The sequence below is a fragment of the Mesoplodon bidens genome, assembly GCF_964165515.1.
Source record: "Mesoplodon bidens genome assembly, chromosome: 18".
NCBI classification, from domain to species: Eukaryota; Metazoa; Chordata; class Mammalia; order Artiodactyla; family Ziphiidae; genus Mesoplodon; species Mesoplodon bidens.
Genome location: NC_138175.1, coordinates 43,590,558 through 43,616,670, shown reverse-complemented (window position 1 = coordinate 43,616,670; position 26,113 = coordinate 43,590,558). Strand labels below are relative to the sequence as shown.

Genomic DNA, 26,113 nt, shown 5'->3' with positions numbered 1-26,113 from the left:
GGGGCATGGCGGGGGATGGGGGGAAGACAAGGCACTGAGGAGGAAGAGCGGACAGATGTGAGGTCAGGAGAATGAGGAGTCACAGGTGACCCCAGTCTTGCTGGTGGCACAGACAGGTTAGGTGGCTGCTGGGGACATAGGCTGTGGGTGATTTCATGATGGGCTGAAAGCATCCCCCTTAAAATGACACCCTGACGGAAACCCACGAGAGGGGCAGTTGTGAATGTCAGCAGGAACATCAGAGACATGCAATAACTTGGAGCGGGGAGAGGGAGAGCCCATCCCCCGGGGAGATTTCTCTCCAGGACACAAGCCACAGAACCCAGCACTCATACTTCTGAATTTCGTTCATTTTATCAAGATCTTGGAACGTGGTAATAAAGTTACACCAATGAATAGCCCCACACAACATGGGAAATGCAATAAAAGTGAAAGCAATAAAAGGTGGAGAGACAAGCCACTCGGCACTGATACGACTCGGAAGAAATAAAAGTAATTATCACCTGTGCAACCTGGCCAGCCCACTCCGCGTGCGCGCAAGAAAACCATTTCAGAACTTTATTTCCTATATTGAATGTCGATAATTGGATGTATTTATAAGTCTCTCTGGAAGAAAACAGCTTGTGATTTCAAGATGAGAAAACAGTCTTCCAAACAGTGAAAAACAATATACTCCCATTTACACACACACACACACACACACACACACACACACACACACACACACACAGAGCTTGCTTCCTTCGGTGTTTTTAAGGTGCTGTTGGAATGATTTGCCTTTCCGAAGGCACCATTCCATTTCTCATCTTGAACTGCCTCATAGACCTTGGCAAAGGGCTCAGCAGGGACCACTTCATTTGAGGCAGTGACGGGGCTTCCTAGGGAAGGCCCCCCCCGGCTGCTGCCTGCCTCTTTCCTGAAGGAAGATGGATATCCAGGAGGGCTGGGCGGGGCCAGGAAGGGCATGAGGAGTGTGACGTGGTGTGGGGCTCCTCTGCGGGTGCTGAGGGATGGTGGTGACGGCTGTGGCATGGTCTGGAGGAAGGAGCAGGCCAGGCTGGCCCCAGGAGTCGGAGAGCTATGGCTGCTGCTGCTGCTGATGTTGCAAAGGCTGAGGGCTGGGATCCGCCAGATCCGTGATGGAGAGGTGGTGTCCTGGGCATTTCATTTCCATTTCACGCTCCTTCCTTCCCTACTAGGGAAGAGCTTGGGTTAGACTATGCCACCCCCATCTCCCATCTCACACCCACACATGCCTGCACCCTTCTCTTCTTTCTGTTCAGTCTCTTTGGTGCTGGTTTCCTGAGCCCAGTATTCTATTGTCAGCAAAAGCAAATAGTCACAAAAACCCCGCATGCCACCCTGTGTGGGTTTCACCACCGAGGCTGGTGCCCCCATGCAGGTAGCACAGAGCCTCTTGCCAGCACCTCCTGCACCAGATATGGGCTCGGACCCCACTGCTGTCCTGCTCAGGATCTCTCAGTAACCCCCAACTCGTCACACAGCCCTGCTCTCAGCTCTCCCAGATGGTGGGCTCCTTGGGGACAATGCTGAGGGTCCCTCTTCCTCCTCGGCCCAGACCTCCAGGGCAGGGTCTGGGCCCCATCCCCTCCCAGACTGGCATGTGAGACAGCTTGGTAGTAAGGGCAGAGCTGGGATCCAGTGTGGTCACACAGAGCCTTCCGGCAGACCAGCATCCTCAGATGTAGCAGAAGATGGAAGGGGCCCGTGTCCTGCTCTTCCAGGGATGCCCCTGCGAGGCCCCAAATCAGAGTTTGGCTGGTCGCCACCTCTGGGCCAACCATCTCCAGGCAGCCAGCCATCAGCAGTGTCCATGGAGCTGCAAGAGCTTTGTGCCCGGGTCGAGCAGTGTGGGCAGAGCAGGGAAACCTGGCAGTGTCACAGGGACAAAGGGAGCCACGGGAGCTCTAAGGAGAAGCCTTCCTGGGACCAAGTTTCTCTGTGGTCTCTGGCTGGGGCAGGGCACTTCTTGAGAGTCATGATGCCCTGGCCACTGGGCTGGCTGAGCGCAAACACTTCTCAGCCACTTGTAGGTCACGATGAGGGGAGACTGTTTCAACCAACAGTCTATGACCTCAGAGGGGACGCTGCGTGAGGCCTGAGTGTGCTGGCTGGAGCTCTCCCTTGCTGATTTATACTCTCTGGCTCCAACTCTCTAAAATCAATCTTTTCCCAATTGCCTCCTGGCTTCCTGCAGTGTTCAGGGTCGGCCCTGCATGAGTAATCTTCACCCACTCCCAAGGCTGCTTCTCCTGGAGCCCCTGCCAGAGCCCTGATCAGGAGCGGGGCGGGGGGCGGGGGGGGGACAGCCCTGCCAGAGCCTCTGATGGGGAGGGGTGAGCAGTAGCAGGGCAGCCCTCTGTGCCAGGCTCACTGGCAGGGCAAGCCCTCCATCCAGACAGACCAGGGTGGGCAGGAATCAGGGGCAGGCGCCTCCCACCCCCCTGCACTGCCCACAAACTAGGGTGCTCCACTCAGTTGGTAGGTGCCCTCCCCCTATTATTTTGTGGCTATTTAGGATAATTACTTCTTTTTCATATTAATAAACACTCAGAGCTGGCAGTTGGCTTAATTTTCACATATTTTTTTGTCAAAATAAATGGCAGAGGGGCTGTGATTAGCTCCGGGGCAGGTTTTCCTTCCACAAAAGAGCATGAGAAGCTCATTCTGCTCACCCTTTGTTATTTTTAAAAAGTGTCCAGTCTCTTTAGCTGAAGGTGGGAAACTGCTTAATGGGAAGTGGGGGGCGGGTCCAAGTTTTCAGGGCAATGGGCTGGGCAGTGGAGTGTGGGGCTTATACCTCTGCTCTTCTCCCTGGAAACTGGGAAGAGGGCAGACAGATCCTCTCTGGGGTCCTGCCTGGAAGAAGTGGGAAGGGGGAGGAAGGATGGAGGTCCCCTCTTCCATCAACTCTCCTTGGTCTTATCTGGGTCAGGGAGGTGGAACGGGCTCTCTGGAGGTGCCACCTTCCTCCTCATGGCTTTGGCCATTTTAGCTGTGCCACAGGCTAAAGGTGCCTGGATGGCTGCTCATGAAACCCTACAGCAGCCCCGTGAGGCGATACCATTAGCTCCCACCTGTCAGATGAGGAAACCAGGGATGGTGCTAGGACTTGAAGCAGGCACGCGGTGTCACCCACCCTGCTTATGCTCTGGTTTGATTCCTCCCCCTATTTAAGGGGCCTGCTCTCTTCCCAGCTTTGTGGGAACAAACAACAGCTGCTTCTCCATCTCCGAGTCCCTGGGGCCTCCCTAGCTCAGCCATGGTGACCCACATCCTTGTTCTGACAAAGAAACAAGAGGCACTCCCAAACCCAAGGTCTTAAAAAGAAGCTACTTCCAGCTGTGAGATAGCTGGGGGTGGGGTAAAGAAACCCATGGGCACGTGCTGGGCCTCACATCCTGTCCACACACATCTGCATAACCCTCGTGGGGGCTGGGACTCAAGGGGTAATCTCTCCCACCAGCCCTGGGGCCCCTTCCTTTACGGAGCCAGTGTGAATCACTATCAAGTCACTACTGCATGAGGTCAGCCCCTGTGTGAACTCAGGTGAGTTATCTACCTCTCTGGGCCTCGGTTTCCTCATCTGTAAAATGGCACTAAGGACACAGCCTACCTCACAGGGGTATTGTGAGGATTCAGTGAACTGACATTTGTAAAGCACTGGGGCACACTGAGTGCTCCGTACCTGTTAGTATTACTATTTATTCTAAGGCACCGGCAACACAGGGAGCTCCCCTGGAACATCTACTCACCACCGCCCTTCCTGTCCCACTCCCCAACCTTCTGGAGGACACTGCACCCAACAAGAGTACCCAGCAGGGCAGCGGGGGATGCCCACAGTTCTCCTGAACTGTGCCCTCCCTGTGCCCACTTCTCCCCAGCCCTCCTCACTGGCCTCCCTGTCCCCAGGCCCTTCTCCATCCTGCAGTTGAGGGAGCTTGGAAAGGGCCCAACAGACCTAACTCCCCAGCCCCATATTCAAGATCTGACCCTTGCTTACCTCTGAGGCTGCACCTCTCACTCCCACACGCCCCTCCTGGACACTGAACTTTTAGTTTATTCCAATTGCCCCAGCCTTTGCTCAAGCCATTTCCCTTCTCAAGCAACAGCTGTCACCTCTGCCCCGTCCCTAGTCTGGGTCAGAGGCTCCCTCTCCCAAGGTGTCCTTCCCCCGGGCAGGCTGGGACGCCAGGTCAGGGGCAGAATCAAGGTATCCACTGCGTCGGGAAGTTCCCTCCTATTCTGGAAAGGCCTCTGCCTCCACCCGAGCCCCGCCCCTCGCCTGCAGCCGGGGGCCGGAGAGTAGATAGATCCTTCTCCTCCTTCAGGGCTCCGCCCCTCCGGGTCCTGCGGAGCCTTTTCACGAGAGGAGGCGGGGCAATGGCTCCCGGCCCCGCCCAGGCCCCGCCCCGCGAAGTGGGATGTGGTGGGGCTCAGCTGACGCCGCACTTCACGTGACGCTGGAGCCGGGCAAGCATGGCGGCGGCCACCGGGTGAGTGCTGCTGCTGTCCCCGGCCCTTGCATGGCGGCGCGGAGCGGGGGCTTGGGCCTCCCGGCTGGACAGTGGCTCAGAGCCCCGTTGCAGGGCCGCGTCCCCGCCGGGCGTGCAGTGTGGCCGCGGGCAGCGCGCTTCTTCGCGCGGGTTGGGCGTCCAGCGCGGGGCGTCTGGCTGCGCGTCCGAGTCAGCTCCCTGGCCACTGCCCACTGCCCTCGGGGCCACAGTGGCGTTCAGGCCCCACCCGCGCGTGTGGAGTCCCCAGTGTGCGGCCGAGGTGGGGTCCACGCGCACATTCACGGTCACGACCCTCAGATGGGAAGACTGCGTTGCCAGGGCGCTGGGGAGGAGGCAGCGTTTCAGATGGGCGTGGAATCCCCTCCCTAGCGGGGCACTTCTCCTCTTCCTTCAGGGCCCAGATGGAACTTCCTCAGAGAGACTTCCCTAAGCACCTATCCTACTCTTAGCACCACCTGGTAAATTATGTAGTACATAACAACAAAAGAAACAACTCGTTTCTTGTCTTCTCTCCATTTAAAGTGTGAGGTCAGGGCCTTTGTCTGGTTTGCGCCTGGGCCTTGTTGGTACATGTCTTGCACACAGTAGATGCTTCATAAATACTACTGAATGAAACAATGGTGAATGGTCCTAGTGGCAGGAAATGTGGACAGGTGGGCTCACTGAAGCGTTGGGGAGTGTCCCTGATGAAGGAACATCTGAACAAAGGTTGAGAGTTCAGAGTGTTCTGGGGACGGGGGCAGTGGAGCGTGTCCCTGTGCCTGAGGGCAGTGTCCCAGCTGGCTTTTCTAGACTTTGTCCTAAGGGACTGGAAACTTCCAAGGGTTTTTTAATCTGATCTGCTTTTGAGACGACTATCCCCTGGGCTATATATGAGTTCAGGGCAAGGGCCAATTATGGGGGCGGCATTTGGGCCTGGAGGTGCTGGGGGCTGGGAAGGGGAGTGGTAGAGAGAGGGCAGTGCCCCAGATGCCAGGCTGGAAATGAGATCAGAATGGGGGAACGGGTGGACTAAATGCATCTCTCTTTTTGGAAGGTAGGGAGAGTGGCAACAGAAAATGGCCTCCTCAGTTGGCCCCCAACTTCAAGGTTGGGAGAGCTTAGGACATGCAAATCAAACACTTAATAGGCACCTGCTGTATTCCAGGAACAGTACTAGGCCTACCCTTACGTGTTCATGGGCCACTGGGGTAGATGTCATGCCTCTCGTCTTGGTGTGTGCCATTGACAGGCATGGATTCTGAGCTCAGAGGAGAGTGTGGGTAGGCTTCACTCCCTGGATGACATTTGTGCTAGTCCTTGAGCACCCCTGAGGCAGAGAACTATGCTTGCAAAGTCCCAGATGAGTGTCAGGGAATCTAGGGCCAGATCCTTGAACCCAGCCTGTGACCCTGTCTTAAAGAGCAGAGTGAGCAGTAGGTGTAGGCCAGTGCCCAGATGTGGGTCAATTACCCCTATATCTGGGCCACCAGGTGGTCACAGGGAGTTCCAGGGGCTGCATTTGGATTCAGGGCTCCATGCTGGCTTGAGGTCTGCTGCTCTCTCGAAGAGACAGGGAGCCAGGCTGGTGATTGGATGGGCGTGAGTCTAGAACTGGCTGAATCCTGGAAGGAGGGCCCTTATAGCACAACTGATTCTCTGGGCCATGGAGCAGTAAAACCGAGTGACAGAGGCCTTGGAGAGGTGTGTAATCGGAAGGGAGACCTGACAGGTGCAGGCAGGTAGCTTCCAGAGATTGGCAGGACCTGCTTGGCAAGAGCCATCCCAGGCTGGTATGGGTTACCCTGCTGGACACTTAGAGCCCAGCAGATTCTTTAAGTGGAGGAGGCTTCAAGTGTGTTTCCAGCAAAGCTCAGTGCCCAGCTGCATACACAGGACAGATCAGAGTGACAGGCCTAATGAGGCACCATACCATCAAGTCACAGCCACAGGCTCCCCAGGAGTTGGATTTGGTTGCCTGTAGAGTCCTTACAGGTCCTGGGCCCAGGGAGGCCTGGGTGCTTGGAGTGTGCTCCACGTGACGTGGGGAGTAGTGGAAGCCCTAAGTTGGTATCTCAGATTCAACTAGAAACTTGAGAAGCTCTTCTGGGGAGTGTTAAAGGGCTGATCCTGCTCTGTGCTGCCAGCCTGGGCAGGGACTTCAAGTTTGAGACGGAGGGTCCCACAGCCCCCCAGAGAGTCTGCCGTGAGGTCGTCTCCACCCCCTCCCCTAATCCAGTATCACTTGGTGGGAGGGAGCCCTGCCTTCTCCTTGAGTCATGCCTTGAGCTTCCCATGGACAGAGATGAGACTTCTCTGCTGTTGCCAGACCTGCTGCATCGGCCCCCCACATGGCTTTTTCCTTTCTCCACCTCCCTTTGCCCTCTCACCGGCTGGCCCTGGAGAGTCCTCATCCTCTGACATATTGTTCACGTACTTGCAGACTCAGCTCAGATGGTTCCTCCTCCTAGAAGCCTTTCCTGACCGCCCTCCCTCCTGACCTCCAGTCAAGGCTTCCTGCTCAGTATTCCAGAGCATCCCAGTGTTTCCCACTGGCAGGATGCTCTTCTACGTCTGCACTCCTGCCCGTCATGGTTGGGTGAGAGGTTGCTCCCCTTCATGTCTCTCCAGCATCCTTGGAGCCCAGGGACCAGTTCAGTTTGTGTCTCCAGGGCCCTGTGGCTGCCCAGTGATTGGTGCTGGGTGACACGGTGCCTAATGAATAAGAGGAGGATTTACTTTACACTAGTCCAGCATGCCATCCTGCTTTGCACGGAGCCCTCAGTGATTGAGGAAAGGAGCTGTGGGCAGGAGTGGGAACAGAACTCTGAATAGGGTGAAGGAGTATCTTTTTTTTTTAAAAAACATCTTTATTGGAGTATAATTGCTTTACAATGGTGTGTTAGTTTCTGCTGTATAACAAAGTGAATCAGCTCTACATAAACATATATCCCCATATCTCTGAAGGAGTATCTTTAATTCTTTAACTGAGTGATTCTCAGGGAGCTGCTGCCCAGAGGGCTTTTGCCCAGTGATAAGCAGCAGGTGAGCTGCCCTGGGTGTGTGCCTGTTGGGTCATAGTTCACGCTGGAGTCAGCACTTCTGGAGGGCAAGTATCTGGAGGAGCCAGGTTCTGGATCAGAGCCCGTCCCCACCCTGATATGAACCTGGTGCTCTTGGAGCAGACGCATTGGGTTGACCTTGGGGGCTGGCGGGGGGAGGGGTGGGCCTGTGGGAGGCAGGCGGCCACTGAGTGCCCCTTTGCCTTCCCACGCCCTTCCCCAGGCCTGGTCTGACTCCACACAGGTCCCTGTGTGTGCTTCGCCCCCCGACCCTCCTCAGGAGAAAGGTAGGCAGGGTGGGAGATGCTGACCAGCTGCCGTGTGGCCCCTCCAGCCAGGGTGAGCGGTCTGGCCCTGCTGACAGGCAGCCGGAGGGCTCGGTGGGCTTGATGCCTGGCCTGAGCTGGAGACTGTGGCCAAGGAAGCAGGTGGTCCTTGACTGGCATCTCTTGCCATGGTGTCACATCCTAGTGCAGGGATCTTGTCCTTGTCTGTGCTGTGGACCCCATGGACACCCATGAGACCTCTACATGACTCTCAGTGTGATGAAATAAAATACAGAGGATCACAGGGAAAACCAATTATATGGAAATACAATTATAAAGATGTTAAGAAATAAATTTGTGGTATAGTAGTATATGCTTCTTTATACATTAAATAGTAAAAGCAGCAGGTCTAAGAACCACCTTATTGTTGAAGTAGTGATGAGTAAAAGTGGTATTTTCACGTACTGTGACATCAATAAGGTGACATGAAAATACCTCTGATTTCTGTTGGTGACAGATTCACACACTGCTGATACTGTTGTGGTTTGTTGCTTACACTAATAATTGAAGAAAATGTTAATTTAAAGGTGAGGTTAGAAAAAATAAAGATATAATTTTTTTCCCATCCAAGTAGGTGGACTCCCTAAACACTGTGCATGAGTCCCTTGGGTGAGAACCCTGCCGGTGGCCATTGAGGTCAAAGGAGGGGCTGACTCAGTACTGATTTGGGGGACAGGAGAGAGTTTCGGAGCAGTGGTGTCACACCTTCTGCGGGGGCTGGTCACTGGCCATTTCCTGGGCTCTGGCAGGTGGCAGGGGGCGGGCTGGCCCACGGGGGCTGGAGCTTGTTCCGTGTGTCTCTTTGATACCCTGGAGCCTTTGTCTGCCAGCCCCTGCGGTCTTCCCTGGGCGTTGCCTGTGCCCTTGGCTGCCTGCAGTAAAGTGTGCCTTATTTCTACTTGGACTTGGGGGCGACCTGGCTTTTGCCTTTTAGATTCCGGGTGCCAGTTAGCAAAAGCTCCAGCAGAAACCAGTTGGGGATGTTTTATGGGTGCTGCTTTTGCTGAACTTGCAGGGAGAAGCCACCTGCGATGGCTCTGGGCCCAACATTCTCTCTGAGGGGTTGGTTTATGTCATGAGAAATCAAAGGGCATGTCTCTATAAACCTTGATTCTGGGATACCCTGCCGTAATGAATGACTGCAGCCATCGGCCTGCCTGGGGACTCCGGCCAGGCTGCCTTTCTCTGTTCTGGCTGAGCCCATGGACGACTAGATAGTGTTGTAGATTTTGCAGGAGTAGCTGATGCTCACAGGAGGGTAGCGTATTGAGTTTCCTGTCTTGACCTGGGCTGCTTGGCTCTTGGGCCACACAGGTCCTGTCTGGGTGCCCTGAGGAATTTAGGTCTCTCAGAAGGTTCTGGATACGACAAAGCCCAGCCCTTCTGAGAGCCTTCCAGGTGGGCACGTGGTGGCAGTCCAGTTGGACCTGGTAGCTGGTGTGTTTAAGGAAGAAGGTGTGTGGGGCATGAGGCCTGGGGGGCTGGATGAGGTGGGCGGGGCTGTGCAGGCCGATGGCCCGAGGCTGGGCATTTTCAGGCAGTTGGGCTGTTGAGTGTGCACGGATCTAGGCACCTTTGGCCGAGGCCATCTGCAGCAGTGCCTTGGTGCTGTTCCCTCTGGGCCGCTGGGAGCCTGCAGAGACGAGGCTCTTCCCTGAGCCCACCCCCTCCATGGGCTTTGCTGAGCGAGGGGAACGAATGGGAGGGAGCTTGGGGGACTCCGTGCACGGCCGCTGGGGCGCTGGCATGTTCGTGAGTTGTCACCTCTGTCCTTTCATCCCTGTGGCTGAGCGTGGCAGCCAAGTGGCACGGCTTAGAGGCAGCCCTGGCTTCTTGTGTCCACCCGCCCAGGAGGGTGAGTGGGGCCCATGCCTGGCAAGGGGCACAGCAGGGAGGCTATAGTCCTGTCAGCATGTGCGGGGTGGGCAAGACCCCTCCAGCCTTCCTGGCCAGGCCGGCCCAAGGGTTCTGCTTCCTGCCCCTCTGGGGCGGATGTGGCAACTTCGCACAGCTGTGTGGGTGGCCCCACGTTGTGACACTTGTTCACTCAGCAGATATCTATTGAGCACTTGCTGCGTGCTAACCGTAGTGCTAGGCACGGGGCAGCGGGGACCAGAGCAGACCCGGATCTCTGTGTTCATGGGGTTTCCATTCTAGTGGACAGAGGCGGACCTCACCAGTGAGCACCAGTACACATTTATGTTGGAGAGTGAACGCGTCATTTCAGCAGGGACTTGGACGAGCCTCAATCCAAGGGGTGACTGAAGAGAGCGTAATGCAGGGTGGGTTACACAGCTGTGGGCAGGCTGGGTGGGGGGAGAGCGAGCAGCCTGTGTAGCTCCAGGTTCCCCAGGGAGGAGCCGGGAGTGGATTCTGTGTCCTTCCCCATCTCTTCCCACTCTCCAGCCTCTCGCTTTGCCTCCCAGTCACCACATCCTCCTGGAGCTGACGAGGTCCTCGTGGGCCAGGCCCGGACAGAGTGGGAGAGTGGATGTGGAGACAACGAGTCGGGGAAGCCCGGCCCAGGGCTAAGCGGGGGGACAGGCTGGGGAGAGAGCTGCAAGGTTAAAGAGGGAAGCCAGGGAAAGCCATCCTGAGAAAGTGCCATTGGAGCCAAGATGTGCAGGAGGTGTCACCTTCCTCTGAGGGCCCCATGGCCAGGTGAGTGTGGAAGGTGCCCCAGGGCCGTGAGGGCAGGTTCCATCTGCCCAACTCTCACTGCAGCCCCAGGCAGAGCCCCCTCCCTTGCACCAGCTCTGGGCTGTCCCTCCCCTCTTGGACCTCCATGCCTGCTCCCTGCTGGCCAGAGAGCCTGCAGGGCCTCCCTCGAACACACATCACACGCGCTGCCTGACTCCTGCACCCTGGCTCTGGCCTTGCTGGCCCCCGGCCCGCTCGCTACGACTGCACTTCCTTCCTTTGTTTGGTCATTCATTCACGTGAGACTATTTTAGGTGCCGGGAAGGAGGCAAGGTCCCTGCCCTCACAGAGCTTACATTTTACTTGGGGAGACAACAAGCAAGTAAATATATACTGTTCGGCCGCGATGCGTGGTTCTAGAGAGGCGGGAAGAGAGTAGCGGGTAGGTTTGGATGGGGTCATCGGAAAAGCTTCCGGGAAGCGGGAGCATTTCTACAGAGGCCTGGATAAAGCAAGAACGCGAGCCTGGTAGGCACTGGGAGGGAGCGTTCCTCACAGGGAACAGCAGCAGCGAAGGCCCCCCGTGGGAGCGTTCTCGGAGGTTAGGGAAGGGTGGGATGCCTGTGCGGCTCCCCTCGGCGCCTTGTGGCTGGGAGTAAGTCTGCACCGTGTTGTAAGGGCAGTAGAAAGCGGGGGAGGGGTTGAGCAGGGTAATGCCTGCTGGGATTTCCACTTTTCAAGGGTCCCTCTGGGTGGGTGCAGACCAGGCTGTGGCAGAGGCTGGGGCTGGGAGCAGCTAAGAGTTCCTGCAGTTGTCCAGGTGGGAGATGGGAATGAGCCACATGGTCCGGGCTCCAGCTTGGAGGTGAGCTGAGGATGGAGGGGGGCCCGGAGGGGCCGGTGCGGGGCCGGGTTTCAGCAGAGAGCGTGGCCTCCAGTGTCCTGGGCGCCGAGGCCCCCTGAGGACTGGGAACCCACCTGCAGATTCAGGGGCATGGGGCCATTGTGGCCTGGCAGGGGCTGTAGCGCAGGAGGGGGTGGGTCAAGGTCTGCTGGCATGGATTGAGGAGAGCACGGGCGGCCAGGACACGGGCACGGGCCGGGTGACTCTTCAGAGGATATTTCTTGCAAAGGGAGAGAGAAATAGATGGCTGGCGAGCACGGGGGTCAAGGGGAGTGCTTTTATGTATTTATTTTCAAGCGGGGTGAGGTTCCTGTATGTCTGGATGCTGAGAATGATCCTGAGAGGGGAAAATTGATGCTGGAGCAACTTGGGGGGCGGGGTGGGGAGAAAGGCGATGGGTGGGGCAGACCATGCTCAGATGGAGGGGGAGCCTCGGGTGGGAGCAGCTGTCTAGAGGGGCCCGAGGCAGGAGGGGTCTGGAGAGTGGGTGCTAGGAGGATAGGGGGTGTTTTCTCAGTGAAAAGGGAAGCCAGTGTGGGCGTGAGGAGAGACACCCACCTGCTCTGCCAGGCCTGGCTCCGCCTGGCCTTCAGTGAGGCCACCACAGCTCATTGCTTGCTGGCTGCCGTCCTCAGGGCCAGCACCCAAAGGGCTGCCCCTCCAGGTCCATCTTGTCGTGCTTCCTCCTTGCTCATTTGGCACCTACGAGCCTGGCTCGGCTTAGGGCCTGGTGCTGCATGCCCTGGGCATGTGTGTGTGTTTGTGTGTATGTGTTGGGGACAGGTGGGTGTCCCGGCTCAGGTGAGGAACAGGCCAGGCTGCTGGGTCTGTGACTTGCAGAGAAGATGGAGGCCTGCAGACACATGGGCAGGGATCCACTGTCATCTGGGCCAGATCTCGCATGGATAGGAAGCTCCTTGAGGGCTGGAATTGGGGGTTGGGGGTGTGTCTCCACACCACTGCAGACTTCCCTTCCGTGGGCTTCGCCCGTCTATCAGTTACACAGACCCAGCTGCCTCTCCTCCCCACCTGTGGTCCAGTGCTCAGGGACAGGAGGGGAGGGTGTGGTTGACAAGCCCCTGTGGTCCTCCAGTGGCCCAGTGAGGGGCTGTTTCTGGGTCACGGGCAGGCCGAGCTTGGACCGGCTTGCCACGTGCTAATGGGGGTCCTGCCTCTGGGTGGGGGACGTGCCTGGTGGTGCTAACAGAAGCCTGCGTGGCGGTGTGTGCTTGTGTCTTTGCAGACCCTCATTTTGGCTGGGGAATGAAACCCTGAAGGTGCCGCTGGCGCTTTTTGCCCTGAACAGGCGGCGCCTATGTGAGCGTCTGCGAAAGAACCCGGCGGTGCAGGCCGGCTCTGTGGTGGTGCTGCAGGGCGGGGAGGAGACTCAGCGCTACTGCACCGACACTGGGGTCCTCTTCCGCCAGGTGAGCCCAGCCGGCAGACTCCCACATCTCTGAGTGTGCACTAGGCCCGCTGTGGGCTGTCTGCCCTCCTCCAGCATCAGGCCTGGTGGGCCTGGGCAGCTCTGCCCCCTGGGGGACCCTGAAGAGGCTCTCTGAAAGCAGGCCGAGGCTTGGGTCCCCAGGGAGCCCCCTCTGCAGGGGGCAGGGCTGTCGCCAGCCAGCCTCAGCTCTCTCAGGTCAGAGTCTGGAGAGACGATGCTCCTGGGGGAGCAAGCAGGCAAGGCTTCATGGAGGAGGCAGTATTTGGTGTGAGCCCTGAAGGCTGGCATGGATTCTGACTGGTGGAGCTGGGGATGGGCGTTCCGGGCTCGGGGGTAGTATCCACAGGATTGGACCTCAGACGGCGGGCTGGGCAGCCTTCCCTGGCCCGGGAGAGGTGCAGATGGGGCGGGCTGAGTTCCTGGGGTCAGATTCTGCCACGGCAAGGAGGACGGGGGCTGCAGAGGTCCTGGGAGGAGGCATGTGAGCAGGGTCTGAGCAGGAGTCGGCGGCCCAGGCATTGGTCCCGGCTTGGCCAGTGCCGACCCTGTGACCCTCACTGGGGTTTGGTGTCCTCCTCTGGGAAGTGGTCTAGGGGCTCCTCGAGGTTCTGGAACCCTGTGGGGCAGCGGGTGGCCCAGCTGCAGGAAGCCAGCTTGGATGTGGTGGCCTCGGCTGAGAATCACTGACATCACTCGGTTCCCGGGAATAAGAACAAGGACACTGGACAGAGGAGCTCACCCAGAAAGCCAGGAGGGCCCTGAGCTGGCCCTGCTTTATAGATAAAGAAACAGGCTCAGAGGAAAATGACTTGCTAGAGGTGGAGCTGGGATTATTTAGAACCCATCTCCCGACCCCAAGTCTAGCGCTCTCTTCTCCTCCCTGCGCTGCCCTGAGTGGAGGTCTGATGCGCTGGGAACTCCCCAGGGGCAGGCAGAGCTGAGAGGACATGGGCGTCCAGCATCCGGGTCAGGGAGGAGGCAGGGGAACCAGAGGGGAGCTAAGTGTGGAGAGCGGGTGGCCTCTGCAGGCGTGGCCTCTGCAGCTGGACAACATCCACCCCGCAGGGCACAGGCCGAGACCAACTGCCGGGAGCCATGGCGCAGTGTTTTCTGTGGAAAGCACCTCCTCCTGCAGGGCTTCCCTCTGCCGCGTCGTCCTTGCAGCTGCAAGCCTGCCGTCCCTGTTGCTGGAGATGTGCAGGTCTACATAAGTTTTCTCTGACTAGTCTTGGTGCTTCTTGAGGTTTCCATAGTCTGTGGCTTAAAAACCGGCCTCCTAAATTCAGCTGTTGGCTCTCTTAGTGGTGTTATGCAAGGTTAATTTTAGAAGAGCGCCTCCTCCACTTCATACCTTTATAACGCTATTCTAGCTCCGTGTTTAATGCTAAACACTGAAGTCATCAGCTGCCCCGGGGGTGGGAGAAGGAAGGAAGAAATCCTAAATGGAGGAATCTGTTTCTGAGCAGATGCCCGGCCTGGGCGTCTAAGTCAAGGTGGCATCTTGCCTGCCTGCAGGCAGTGGGGGTAGCAGAGAGGTGGGGGGGGAGGGAGGGGAGTGCGGGCAAGGCAGAGACGAACCCGTGGTGCTCCTGGGCACCCGTGTCTTAACCTGCCCTGTCTGGGACCTGAGGCGGGTGGCCGGTGAGGTGGGGTGCAGGTGGGGCTGGGGCACGGGCCTGAAGCAGGGTCTGAGCAGCCAGCCAGGAGGAAGGAGGGGACGGCAGCCTGCAGCTGGTGCAGGGGACAGGGTGCTGAGGTGGAGGGTGGTGTGAGGCTGGGGGTCAGGCTCCGAGAGCCAGGGAGCCCGAGCTGACTCTCCAGGGTGCGGGGAGGAAAGCGCTCGGTCAGATACCCCACCTCTCTCCTTGCACCTCACGTTTCTGTCCTGCTGACGGGTGACCTGGGTCCTTGTTCCCGCCACAGGAGTCCTTCTTTCACTGGGCCTTCGGTGTCACCGAGCCAGGCTGCTACGGCGTGATGGACGTGGACACTGGGATGACGACGCTCTTCGTGCCCAGGTTTCCTCCCAGCCATGCCACCTGGATGGGAAAGTACGGAGCTCCCCGGGGCGTGTGATGGGGCCTGCTGACCGCTGGCCGGCTGCTGGCCGGCTGCTGACCGCTGGCTGCCTGCTGACCGCTGGCCGGCTGCTGACCGCTGGCCGGCTGGGGTGGGGGTGGGCGCAGGGCCGGGGCGTGTGACGGTGCCTGCTGGCCGCTGGCTGCCTGCTGACCGCAGGCCGGCTGGGGTGGGGGTGGGCGCAGGGACTGGCCTGTGGGTGGCAAGCGACGGGGGGCGGGGGGCAGAATTAGCAAGGGGAGGGTTAGCGGGCAGGCCTGTTAACAGCCTACCCTGGGCCAGAGCCTGTTACCCTTTTCTGGGAAGGGGTGTCAGAGCTGGAGCCACAGACCACGGTCACGTTTGTTCGGAGGTACTATTGATTAATCTTGAAATTCCGGATTCCCAGCTTTGTTAAGATGCCCGAGGCTTTGGCCTGGGTCATTGGGAGGCAACCCCTCCCTGGATGTGGTGGGGAGGGCAGCCTGGGGCCCTTCTCTGCAGCCCATCACTGACTGCAGTGCAGGGCGTTCCTGGGTGTCTCCCGCGTGCCGGCCTCTGGGCCAGGCTCTGCGGCTCCCAGGACGTAGGCCCTGCCTCAGCTGGCTCACCTGGGAGACAGGGTCGTGCTCTAGGGTTGTGCTGTGGGAGAAGTGTGAGGCCAGAGGCCTGGGTGAGCCTGAGAGGCTGCCTCCCTCATCTGTGGTGCCTGCCAGCTTCAGGGCCCTTGGCCCTGGCCACCCCTCCTGGGAGCTGTTCCTGCCTGCTCGGAGGTGCTGAGGCAGAAGCTGTATTTAACTGGGGCTGCTTGAGGTGATCAGAGGATCCTGCCAATTGCTCGCCGCCTTCCGGCGTGTCATTTCTGCCAGGAGAGTGCTTATTCTGGGCTAATGTATACATTGCAGCCTTTGCTGCGTCGTGGGCCCAAAATGCTCAGTACCGGGTAGGCTGGCGGGTCTGCGGCTGGTTTGAATGATAAGGCATCCGGCTGCTGCAGGGACATTGCTCTGTGCAGAGGGCCAGGGCAGGGCTCCCACACCTCAGCGGGCTTCTCCGGGGAGCGGGTCTGGCCACTGTCGGGCCTCCGATGCCTTATCTGTGGAACAGCGATGATGCCCCTCGTGAGGCACTGCCAGGGCTCTAGTCACAGTGATGGTCACTGTGGAGTGGTTACATTTGTGACACTGAAATGAGGCAGCGAGGGTGCTGGGGAGAGGCAGCTTGTAATGTCCACAGTATTTGTGGCCATTCCCTGTGGAGAGCTGGAATCTTTTCCCTCCTCCCTCCCTCAGTCAGGACCTGGGTGACTGCCTCGATGTGTGAACGTGGCTGCGTCACCATGTGACATCTGAGGCTAGGCTGTAAAGTGTGCTACGGTTTCCACCTGGTTCTCGTTCCTCAAGCCCAGCTGCCACTCAGTGAGGAACCCAAACTCACCCACGTGGAGGGAGGGACCAGAGGCCCCGCTGACAGCCAGCACCACCCGCTAGAGTGGGTGACTCCAAGCCTCAGGGCTTTGTTCCGAGCCCCGACTTTCAGAGTCTGTGAACGTGATACATGCTTTTTTCCTCCCCTGCGTGTCAGGGTGATTTGTCACAAAGCCCTGATAACTGGAGGAGTTTCCTGGTGAGAGTTTAGATCTGGTCTCCGTGAGAAGATTCTCCCGGACCCCCTCCTGCACCTTGAGGTGTTCACAGAGCTGGTCCTGCCAGTGGCCCCTGTGCCTGGACGGCACCCATGGCTTTGGCCTGGCTGCCCTCTCAGCCTCCCTGTGGCCCTGCCTCTTGGCTCAGGACGTGCTGAGATGCCCACTACTCAGCAGCGCTGCAGTCAGAGATGCAGCACCGTGAGCCGTGGGCGTGGACAGTGGTGAGGTGTGGAGGTGTGCAGGGGCTCTGAGTGCGTCCCCTCTTCTGACTGCTGCTGCTTATGCAGAGCCAACTCGCATGAGAAGTCAGGGAGTGCCTGTCCGTGGGGGAGGGTGGACATCCTCCAGGGCGTGGCCCCTGCCTCGGGGACTCCACACTCCATTGGGAAACCTGAGCAAATCTCACCCTGCCTCCCCACAGCCATCATCTGGGGAGCCAAACAGCACTTGACTTGAGGGTTTTTGTTTTGGCCAAGCCGCACGGCATGTGGGATCTTAGTTCCCTGACCAGGGATCGAACCTGTGCCCCCTGCAGTGGAAGTACAGAGTCTTAACCACTGGACCACCAGGGAGGTCCCGACTTGAGGGTTTAAAACCCAGGACCTGATTGGTCAGGGAGCAGCTGTTATCGGTTGGCTGTTCTAGAGCATAATCTCCAATAATACAGGAATGATGTTCTGCACTTTGACCACGGCTGGGTTTTAGAGCCGCTGTTAAAAAGTTCTCGTTTAGTCTGTCCCTGCTTTGCCAGGGCAGCTGATTGTCTGGTACGGACCTTGGAGGGTACAAATGGGTCTGTAGGGTGGGTCTCCCTCTTGGAAAGCCTCCATGTACGCACTGGGCAGGCCAGACGCCGCAAGCTGGTCCCAATGGGCATTCCGGCTCCGCAGCAGATAGCTCGCCCCTTGTCTCTTGCCGACCTGGCCCCGCTCCGTGCCCATCCCCGGCAGGCCTTTCCCTTCCTCTGCTCTGGTGTGACCCTCCCCTAGTCCCCACGTCCCAAGCCTTTGGGAGAGAAGGCACGATGGGAACAGGGCAGTGGAAGGGGTTGGTTGTCTAGGGCTGGAGGTGGGGAGCAGCCAGATCTGATGTGTGTAGCTGTTTCCAGACGCTCATAATCAATAGGGTGGGGGAGCGAGGCTGACGGGATTACCTGGCCTTTGCAGTCGAGACCCACTGGACTGAACGTTTGACCTTCAGCTCCCCAGCTTCCTTTTGAGTCTCTGTCTGATGGCTTCTGAAAATCCATCTGGCAGACACTGCAATCCGAAGTCATCCAGGGAAACAACACCCCCGTCTGTAGATCTGCCACTTCCCGTGTAAACAGCCTGTCCTGTTGTCAGGGCTGCAGACGCCAAGGGGCTCGTGGGCAGCCTGGTGCTCCGCCTGTTCCTCACCCCGGGCCTTTGTGGGGACAGGAGTGTGGTAGCTTCTATTTTGTTTTTATTTGGGGTCTTGGCTTACAAAAGTTTGGTGTCTTTTTTTTTTTTTTTTTTTTTTTTGCGGTACGCAGGCCTCTCACCGTTGTAGCCTCTCCCATTGTGGAGAACAGGCTCCGGATGCGCAGGCTCAGTGGCCATGGCTCATGGGCCCAGCCGCTCCGCGGCATATGGGATCTTCCCGGACCGGGGCACGAACCCGCATCCCCTGCATCGGCAGGCGGACTCTCAACCACTGCGCCACAGGGAAGCCCTGGTGTCTTTTTGGTGTGAGAGTGTTTCCCATCATTTTCGTCAGAATCAGCCTCAGCTGATGGCAGTTTTGGCTGCTGGGGTGTCTGGGGTCCCCTAAGCAGGTGGGAAATTGCCTCTTTGGGCAGTCTTAGCACTGACAGAGGGTGAGCAACTTTGGGTCAGGTTGGGCGACCCTTCTAGAACCTTTGGAGCCTTGGCGGTTTTCTGCTCCCATCCCTGGCTGAGGCCTTGGGCTTAGAACGTGAGAGACAGTGTGGCTGGCCTGGGGTTTGTAGGGAGGAGGGGGCTCTCCCCAGAGCTGAGGCCCCGAGCACTGCACTTTCTGGAATGGGGACTGATGTGTGCTGTGGTGTGTGTGTATGTGTCTGCAGTGTGTGTGCATGTGTGATGTGTGTGGGTATGTTTGTTGGGGGGTATAGTGTGGTGTAGTATGTGTGCTGGGTGGTGTGTGTGTGGGGGGTGGAGTGTAGGAGTGTGTGTGTGTGGTGTAGGGTTGTGGGGTGGTGTGTCTGTGGGGTGTTTGGGGTGTGCTTTTTCACAGTCACTGCCCCCACCCCATACACACAGCTGGGTCACAGGACGAAGGCTGCCTCAGCCCGCCTGATGGCCTGGCCCCGGCTCCCCCGTCTTTAGGGAAGGCGCCCCGGGCACTGATGAGGGGTGCAGGCCTTCCTGAGGAGGGCCAAGGGAATTACTTTGGCTCTGACCCCAGGCGGTTTGCGGGGAGCCTGACCCCGGTCAGCCCGAGGCCTGGCGAGGCATTTGGCCCCTCTCCCTGGGCTCTGCTGCCCACGGGCCTCCTCTCCATCACCTCTGCTCTCCGCACCGGCCTCTCTGGGAAGTGCTGCCTCGCCGCCCAGGTTCAGGCGCCTGCATAGCTCTGGAGAGCCCTGCTTTTCTCTAACAAGCTAATAGAGCCTTGACATGGTTGCCGACTTCCTTCTGGGGCAAGTGCGGGGTGCCGGGCGGTGAGCCGGAGGAGAGGCCGCTGCGTTGTATGTGGCTGCAGGCAGGCTCCGGCCACTGGGGATGGATGATGACGGCTGTGATTTGGCCCTGTTACTTATTCATGAGCCCCATGCGGGTGGTCAGCTTGCCAGCTAGACCTGCGCTTGGAAATGTCATTTCCTAGAGGGCTCCACCGTGTCTGCACCGTGGGCATTAATTGAGAGTCTCCTTCTCACAGGAGGGCCCGCACAGGGTGTGGGCACTCGCTGCACCTGCCCTGACCCTGAGTTCTGGGAAAGGCCTCCCCTGTCGCATGCTGGGCCCAGCCGCCTGTGAAAGAGGCCTGCGTGGGCCAGGTTCCCAGACACTGGCTCCTTCTTGAAGACACAGACCCTTTTGAGTGGGACCCTCCCTCCTCTCTCCGGCCAGAGCCGCCCCTTCCTTTTGAAGGGAAGAGTTTCTAGGGTGGAGTCGGCTTCCCTACTGACCCATCCTCTCCCATCCAGTTGCTTCTACTTGAATCTCCCACACGACGGGGTCTGGGATGAGCTGCCCTACTGGACCCCAAACTCCAGTCAGGGCTCCATGCAGCCCTCTGTGAGGCTGCTGCCAGCCTGGCACTCAGGTGGCATATAGCTGCCCAGTGACCCCTCCAGCCAGCTCTGTAGGGCTCACAGGGACATGCCACTCCTTCTCCTGTCTACCCCTCTGGTGGCTGGCTTGACGTGGTGGCATGGCACCCTTACCTCTTAGGGTGACATTTAAATGATTTTTACTGTAATTGGCCCCCAAACAGGAAAAATAAGTACTATTCAAACTTAATTATCTCTGCCCTTTAGAAAACAAAATGACAGGCAAAGTACCAGAAAAGATGCTCCCAGCTTTTCGGGTTGTATCTGTCAAATGGTTATTCTTTTTTTTTTTTTGCGGTTCGCAGGCCTCTCACTGTTGTGGCCTCTCCCGTTGCGGAGCACAGGCTCCGGATGCGCAGGCTCAGCGGCCATGGCTCGTGGGCCCAGCTGCTCCACGGCATGTGGGATCTTCCTGGACCGGGGCATGAACCCGTGTCCCCTGCATCGGCAGGCGGACTCTCAACCACTGTGCCACCAGGGAAGCCCCAAACGGTTATTCTTGCTGCGAACCAGGCCTGTGGCTAGTTGGGCGATCTGGGGCCCTTGAGGCCCAGTGTGTGTTGAGGTGGGCAAAGGGCATTTAATGAAGCTGGCCCCTGAACTCACTTCCTCCTGGACATCGGGATGGCTTCAGCCGGCTCTCCCATGGCTAGCTGGCCCTTGCCACTCCTTGGCTCCCGTGGCAGGTGAAGTGGCTCGTGGCTGGTAGGTGAGGGGTGGACAGGCAAGCGCACAGCCCTGGGGCCGCCCACAGGTCACAGCTGCCTCGAGTTCTCCTCTCCTTTTCCCCCTCGTCCCCCCACCTCCTCTGGTTCCACCTTGTCAAGACCTTGACCTCAGGCTGAATACACGGGGATGTTCCCAGGTCTGCAGTCTCCTAGGTCTCTGCTGAGTGCTGACTGCCAAGACTCCCAGGTAGGGCAGGCAGGAGCACGTTTCCTGAGGTGTCCTTTGGCAAGACAGCTTGGGAGAGTTAGTGTCCCCGACGGGAGGTGAGGTGAAAAGGTCTGTGTCCAGGCTAATGGCCGAGACGCCCCTCTGTAGGGATCATTGAGGCTGGCCTCGGAAGCACGTCCTTGGCTCTTCCTGAATATTTTGGGGGTTTGCTTTTGATGCCTGTCACAGCTGGAGGGGATGAAGTGACTGGGGACCAGGGGTGAATTGGGAACCTGCTGAGAATTCTGGGCGTCTGTCCTGAGCAGGGACTGGAGCCGGGGCAGTCAGCGTGAATGTGGTGATGACACCGATGGCCCTGCCTCTTGCCTTTCTGGCATGTGCTTTTGTGAATGGCTGCAGGGTCTGCTGTGCTGAGGGTGTCAGTGCTTGGTAGCAAAGGGTCAGCGAGCTCTTTGCAGTTAAGCCCTGGAACCGGGACCTCCACCATCCAGGCAAGGTGCTTGTCATCAGTTTCTGCCCCACGTAGCTGCTACAGGCAGTGCTAATGGAGGCACAGCCATTGGCCATTTAACTTCGAGTCCCGTCTCAATCACAGAAGCTAATGCAATTGGATCGTGCAAATTTAATTAACAACGGGAGCTTGATACCCAGTGCCCGCTTCAGAGAAGCCAAAAGGGCGGTAAAGCAAAAAGGGTTCTGGGGCACCGGGACTCCGATCTTAGTGGACCACTGTCTCCCCGGCCTGGCTCGCTGCCTACGGCTGTGAGCTCCCTGATGCTGATCCCCAAGGCCACCCATCTGTCCCTGGATTGTGCTCTGTGTTTCCCGGCCACAGTCCAGTCTGGGACGCTTGTTTGGGTGGAGAGGAAAATGGTGCAGGGCCCGGAGAGGGGAGTCTGTTTCCTGGGTAGCGATGCTGGTTGATCAGTGGTGTTTCAGAGGCACGTGGAGCTTGCTTTTAGAGCTGGTCATTTCCGAGTCCCAAAGTGCTCTCCCGCCCTGTCCCCTACGGACCTCCCCAGGTACACTGTCCTTGGCATCTCCACCTGCCTGTCATCTGCTCACCCTTGAGAGCCCAGGAAGCACAATCTGAAAACCATCTGCTACTTCCTCTGAGGCTTCTTTCAGATCTGACACTTGGTGACTAGAATATCATGCAATCACAGGCAGGATGGGAGTGAATCCCCCATGCTGATGCGGTGCCCAGGCGTGGGACGGTGTGTGTGTGTGTGTGTGTGCATCTTGGACACCCTTCCCCCAGGCGGCTAGAGCTCCTGATGTGAGCTCTGTCACCAGCAGTGACATTGACTCATCTGCCTACCAAGAGGCACGGGGGTGGGGATGGTGCTTGCTGGACCCACCAGCCCTGCTCAGTGCTGCCGTGACCAGGAGCCCTTTGTGAGGTGGGCAAGGGCTACCCAGCCTCCTCCGCCCTGCGTCTTTGTCTTCTCACTGGCTGATTTTTCAGGGACCATGAGTAAGCTTGAATGTTTCGCATCACAGTGAGTAATACTGTTACTGACTTCTTTAAAATGTTAACTTTTAAACTTTTCTTTAAAGAGGCTCTGTGGGGGCCTGGGAGGCAGCTAATTTCATGCACCAAAGCATGGGTGGGCTGGCTGGCTGCCCGGTGGGTGGGCTCTCATTGGTAGTAGAGGGAGGTTTGTCCGCAGCTGCTTGCCCCAGGCGGCCAGGGTCACGAGCTCAAAGGAGGAGCAGAGGTTGGCTGGGGGAGGTGTAGGGAGGCAGGTGGGGTTCAGCAGTCACTCTGTGGCCCAGAGTCCTTTGCCCTCCGAGCCTGTGTTGGGCAGACCGGCTCGGTGCCAGGTGCCGGCTGGGGCAGGGATGGACCCGGGGCTTCTTGGCCTGGGCTCAGAAGGCAGCCTGGACCCAGCTGCGGCCAAAACCTGACCCTGGCATTCCCTGTGCTTCTTTTTGAGGATCCACTCCAAGGAGCACTTCAAGGAGAAGTACGCCGTGGACGACGTCCAGTACACAGACGAGGTCAGTAGTGGCCGACTCCTCCCACTGCAACAGCCTGGCTGGACATTGCGGGACAGCACGGTCCAGCCACCAGCCCCCTCAGTAGTGCCCTTATTTGGAGAGGGCAGGCAAGAAACATGCATCTCAGACCTCCCTGGGAGGCCCCTGCTTTGCTGGGGCAGTGCCTGACTCGGTCGCCGGTGGCTTGTACCTGGGATGTGGCCGCTGAGCTGCTCGGAGGAAGGATGTCTCTCTGAAGGTCTGATCAGGCTTGGCTGGGCCTTTGCGTGTTGGGAGGCCCTTCCCACAGGCCCTCACCAGCTGCAGGTGCCGCTGTCAGAAGAGCCCCAGACAGCGAGAGGCCTGTGGGGTGGGGTGGACTTGGAGGACCCCTGGCTTTAATCCTCTTCCCAGCATGGTTGCCCAGTGGCATGTGGCCTGGGTGGGTATGTGAATGTCCTCCTGGGGCTATGAATCTGCCCCCCAATCCAGGCAGTCAAAAGGGGCTGCCCCTGGGCTTCCCTGGTGGCGCAGTGGTTGAGGGTCTGCCTGCTGTGGCAGGGGACACGGGTTCGTGCCCCGATCCGGGAGGATCCCACATGCCGCGGAGCGGCTGGGCCCGTGAGCCATGGCTGCTGAGCCTGTGCGTCCGGAGCCTGTGCTCTGCAACGGGAAAGGCCACAACGGTGAGAGGCCCGCATCCCGCAAAAAAAAAAAAGGGGGGGGGCTGCCCCTGACTTCCACTGCTGTTAAGGCCAGGCCCTGGCAAAGGTGAGAGCACAGCCATGTGCCCCCCTCGTCTCCTTGGGGGACCAAGCTCCCCCGATACTGCACCACTGCCAGGCGCACAGGAGGCCTCTGCTTGTCCCTGGGTGCTGTCGTAACCCCCATCCTCTGTGCAGATCGGTGCTGGGTAGAGCATGAATACTCTGAGATGAATGCCTGCCGCCCGAGGTGCAGCCCTGGCCTGGCACGGTCGGCTGCACGGAGCCCCTCTGTGCCACATCTCCCCAGACAGAGGTCGTCATACACTAAGAGCTGGGGTGCAGTGTGGAAGCTGCCGGAGGAGCCAGCCAGCTGGAGGCCGAGCAGCCCCCGACCCCACTTCCCCTGGGCAGTCTGTGTCAGGGAATGACAGCAGTGGGTGAGAGGCTGCTTCCCAGGGTTTGTGGCCAGGCACACAGTGCTGTGTGGAACTGGTGTGTCTCAGCCCGGCCTGCTCAGGGGCAGACAGCTCACCCTGATGAACCCCTGTGCCCAGCCCCCGGCAGGCCAGCGCCAGTGTCATCCTGTGCACAGGACAGTCCTACAGTTCTGCTGTCCTGGAAGGCCAGCCCACTTCTCTGTCAGTATCCTACCGATCCTCCAAGGCCTTGTGCAGCCCACGGCATCCCCTACCAGCTCCAGTCCACACTGGCAATCCTCCTCTGGCTCTTGTGACCAGTTGTGGACCCTGGCTGTGTTCTGGTCTGTACCCTGCCCTTTGCTGTCTTGTCTTTGTCACTAAGGCCCAGTCCTTTTTCCCCAGAGTTTACGATCACACTGTCTCCCTGCCCAGTCCCAGGGACGTGTGGACATCAGAGCTCGTTGGGACCCAGGGCTGAACTCAGCAGCCAGGGGCACGGTCTGGCGCAGAAGGTGACCGCACTGGTGGATAGTCAGCCGTATGGTGGTGCCCAGTCAGGAGGGCCTCGTGGAGGAGTGCACCTTACTTCCACGGGGCCTGTATCTGCAGCAACTTCTGTCTGGCTAGAGTGTGAAGGCAGGGGGGCTTTTGGTGGGTCTTTATTTTATGTCATGTGATTTCAATACCAGGTTATTGGGGGTGACTCATAGCATCTGAAGAGTCTGTTAATATACACATGATGTGTTGCATCGACCTCTTTGGGTATAGGATCTCCAATAGTCTGAACATTTCTTTGCACGCCCCTAATGAGGTCATTTGCCACTTACAGTAAGTCCCTTACAAATGAACGAGTTCCATTCCGAGAGCGTGTTCGTAAGTTCAATTTGTAAGTCCAACAAGGTTAGCCTAGGTGCCCAACTAACACAATCGGCTATATAGTAGTGTACTGTAATAGGTTTATGATACTTTTCACACAAATATACATAAAAAACAAACACACACAAAATAAAGAAAACATTTTAAATCTTACAGTACAGTACCTTGAAAAGTACAGTAGTACAGTACAACAGCTGGCATACAGGGGCTGGCATTGAGTGAACAGGCAAGAAGAGTTACTGACTGGAGGAGGGAGAGGAGGTGGGAGATGGTAGAGCTGAAGGATCATCAGCAATAGGAGATGGAGGGCAGGCTGCAATTTCACTCACGCCTGACGTTGATGGAATGTACTTACGCATCTTTGAGAGTTTGCAACTTGAAGGTTCATATGTAGGGGACTTACTGTACCTTGTATTTTTTTTTTTTTTTTTTTTTACGGTACGCGGGCCTCTCACTGTTGTGGCCTCTCCGTTGCGGAGCACAGGCTCCAGACGCGCAGGCTCAGCGGCCATGGCTCACGGGCCCAGCCGCTCCACGGCATGTGGGATCTTCCCAGACCGGGGCACGAACCCGTGTCCCCTGCATCGGCAGGCGGACTCTCAACCACTGCGCCACCAGGGAAGCCCTGTACCTTGTATTTTTGAAGTGCTAGAGAGAGAAGGATGCCCATCCTTAGTTCTGATTTTGTTCTGACCCTCTCCTTTGATGGGTGTATCCTTCCTACTTTTGTAAACTGCATCTTAACATTATTGCTCTTTGGGACCTTGACCTTCTGGGTCTCCTCGGTGTGGAACCTGGAGGGGGCAGCCTGGGATGGGCCCTGAGGCCCAGTGCATTGAGTCAGAGCGTCTCTGCCGCAGCCTCCCAGCCACAGTCTGGTGTTTTTGCTTTTATGACCGGGGTGGGCGGGGAGGGGGGCGGTGGCCATGAACTCAGCACCATTTACACAGTGATTTCCGGGGAGAAGGAGAGCCGGCCTCCAAATGAGGTAAAACAGAGGAGGTCTTGAGTGTCAGGCCACGAAAGCCTGTCATGATAGTATAGGATTACAGCCCCACAGACCAGCTCATTCTGAGTCTGTATTTATGAAGCAGAATCTTAAGCGAAGGCTTCAGTGGAGTTGAGAGCACAGTGCTTTCTGCAGGGCCGCGCCGTTATCACTGTCATCGTGAATCGGCCTTGTTGTGACTATTACTGCTATGGGTCTTATTGGAAACGAGGGCTCCTGTGGACCGTGGGACAGGTGCTTCACTCCAGGATGGCACCTGTGGGTTCCAGCAACCTCGGCAGCTCACACAGATCCCCTCCTCCCTACGCCCTGTCCCGTGGTGGGCCACAGTCTCACCCCGTTAAGA

General features: G+C 58.0%; 1 protein-coding gene across 1 annotated transcript in view; it reads left to right on the top strand.

The window, feature by feature from the left end:
• Positions 1 to 4,444: 4,444 nt before the first annotated feature.
• The window catches only part of PEPD (peptidase D), a 117,649-nt gene continuing 95,980 nt past the window's right edge, over positions 4,445 to 26,113 (top strand). The window contains exons 1-4 of the mRNA XM_081217136.1: positions 4,445 to 4,517; positions 12,693 to 12,876; positions 14,820 to 14,947; positions 22,714 to 22,777. Coding sequence (XP_081073262.1) covers positions 4,501 to 4,517; positions 12,693 to 12,876; positions 14,820 to 14,947; positions 22,714 to 22,777 — 393 coding nt within the window. The 5' untranslated portion in view covers positions 4,445 to 4,500. The remainder of the gene's footprint in view (positions 4,518 to 12,692; positions 12,877 to 14,819; positions 14,948 to 22,713; positions 22,778 to 26,113) is intronic.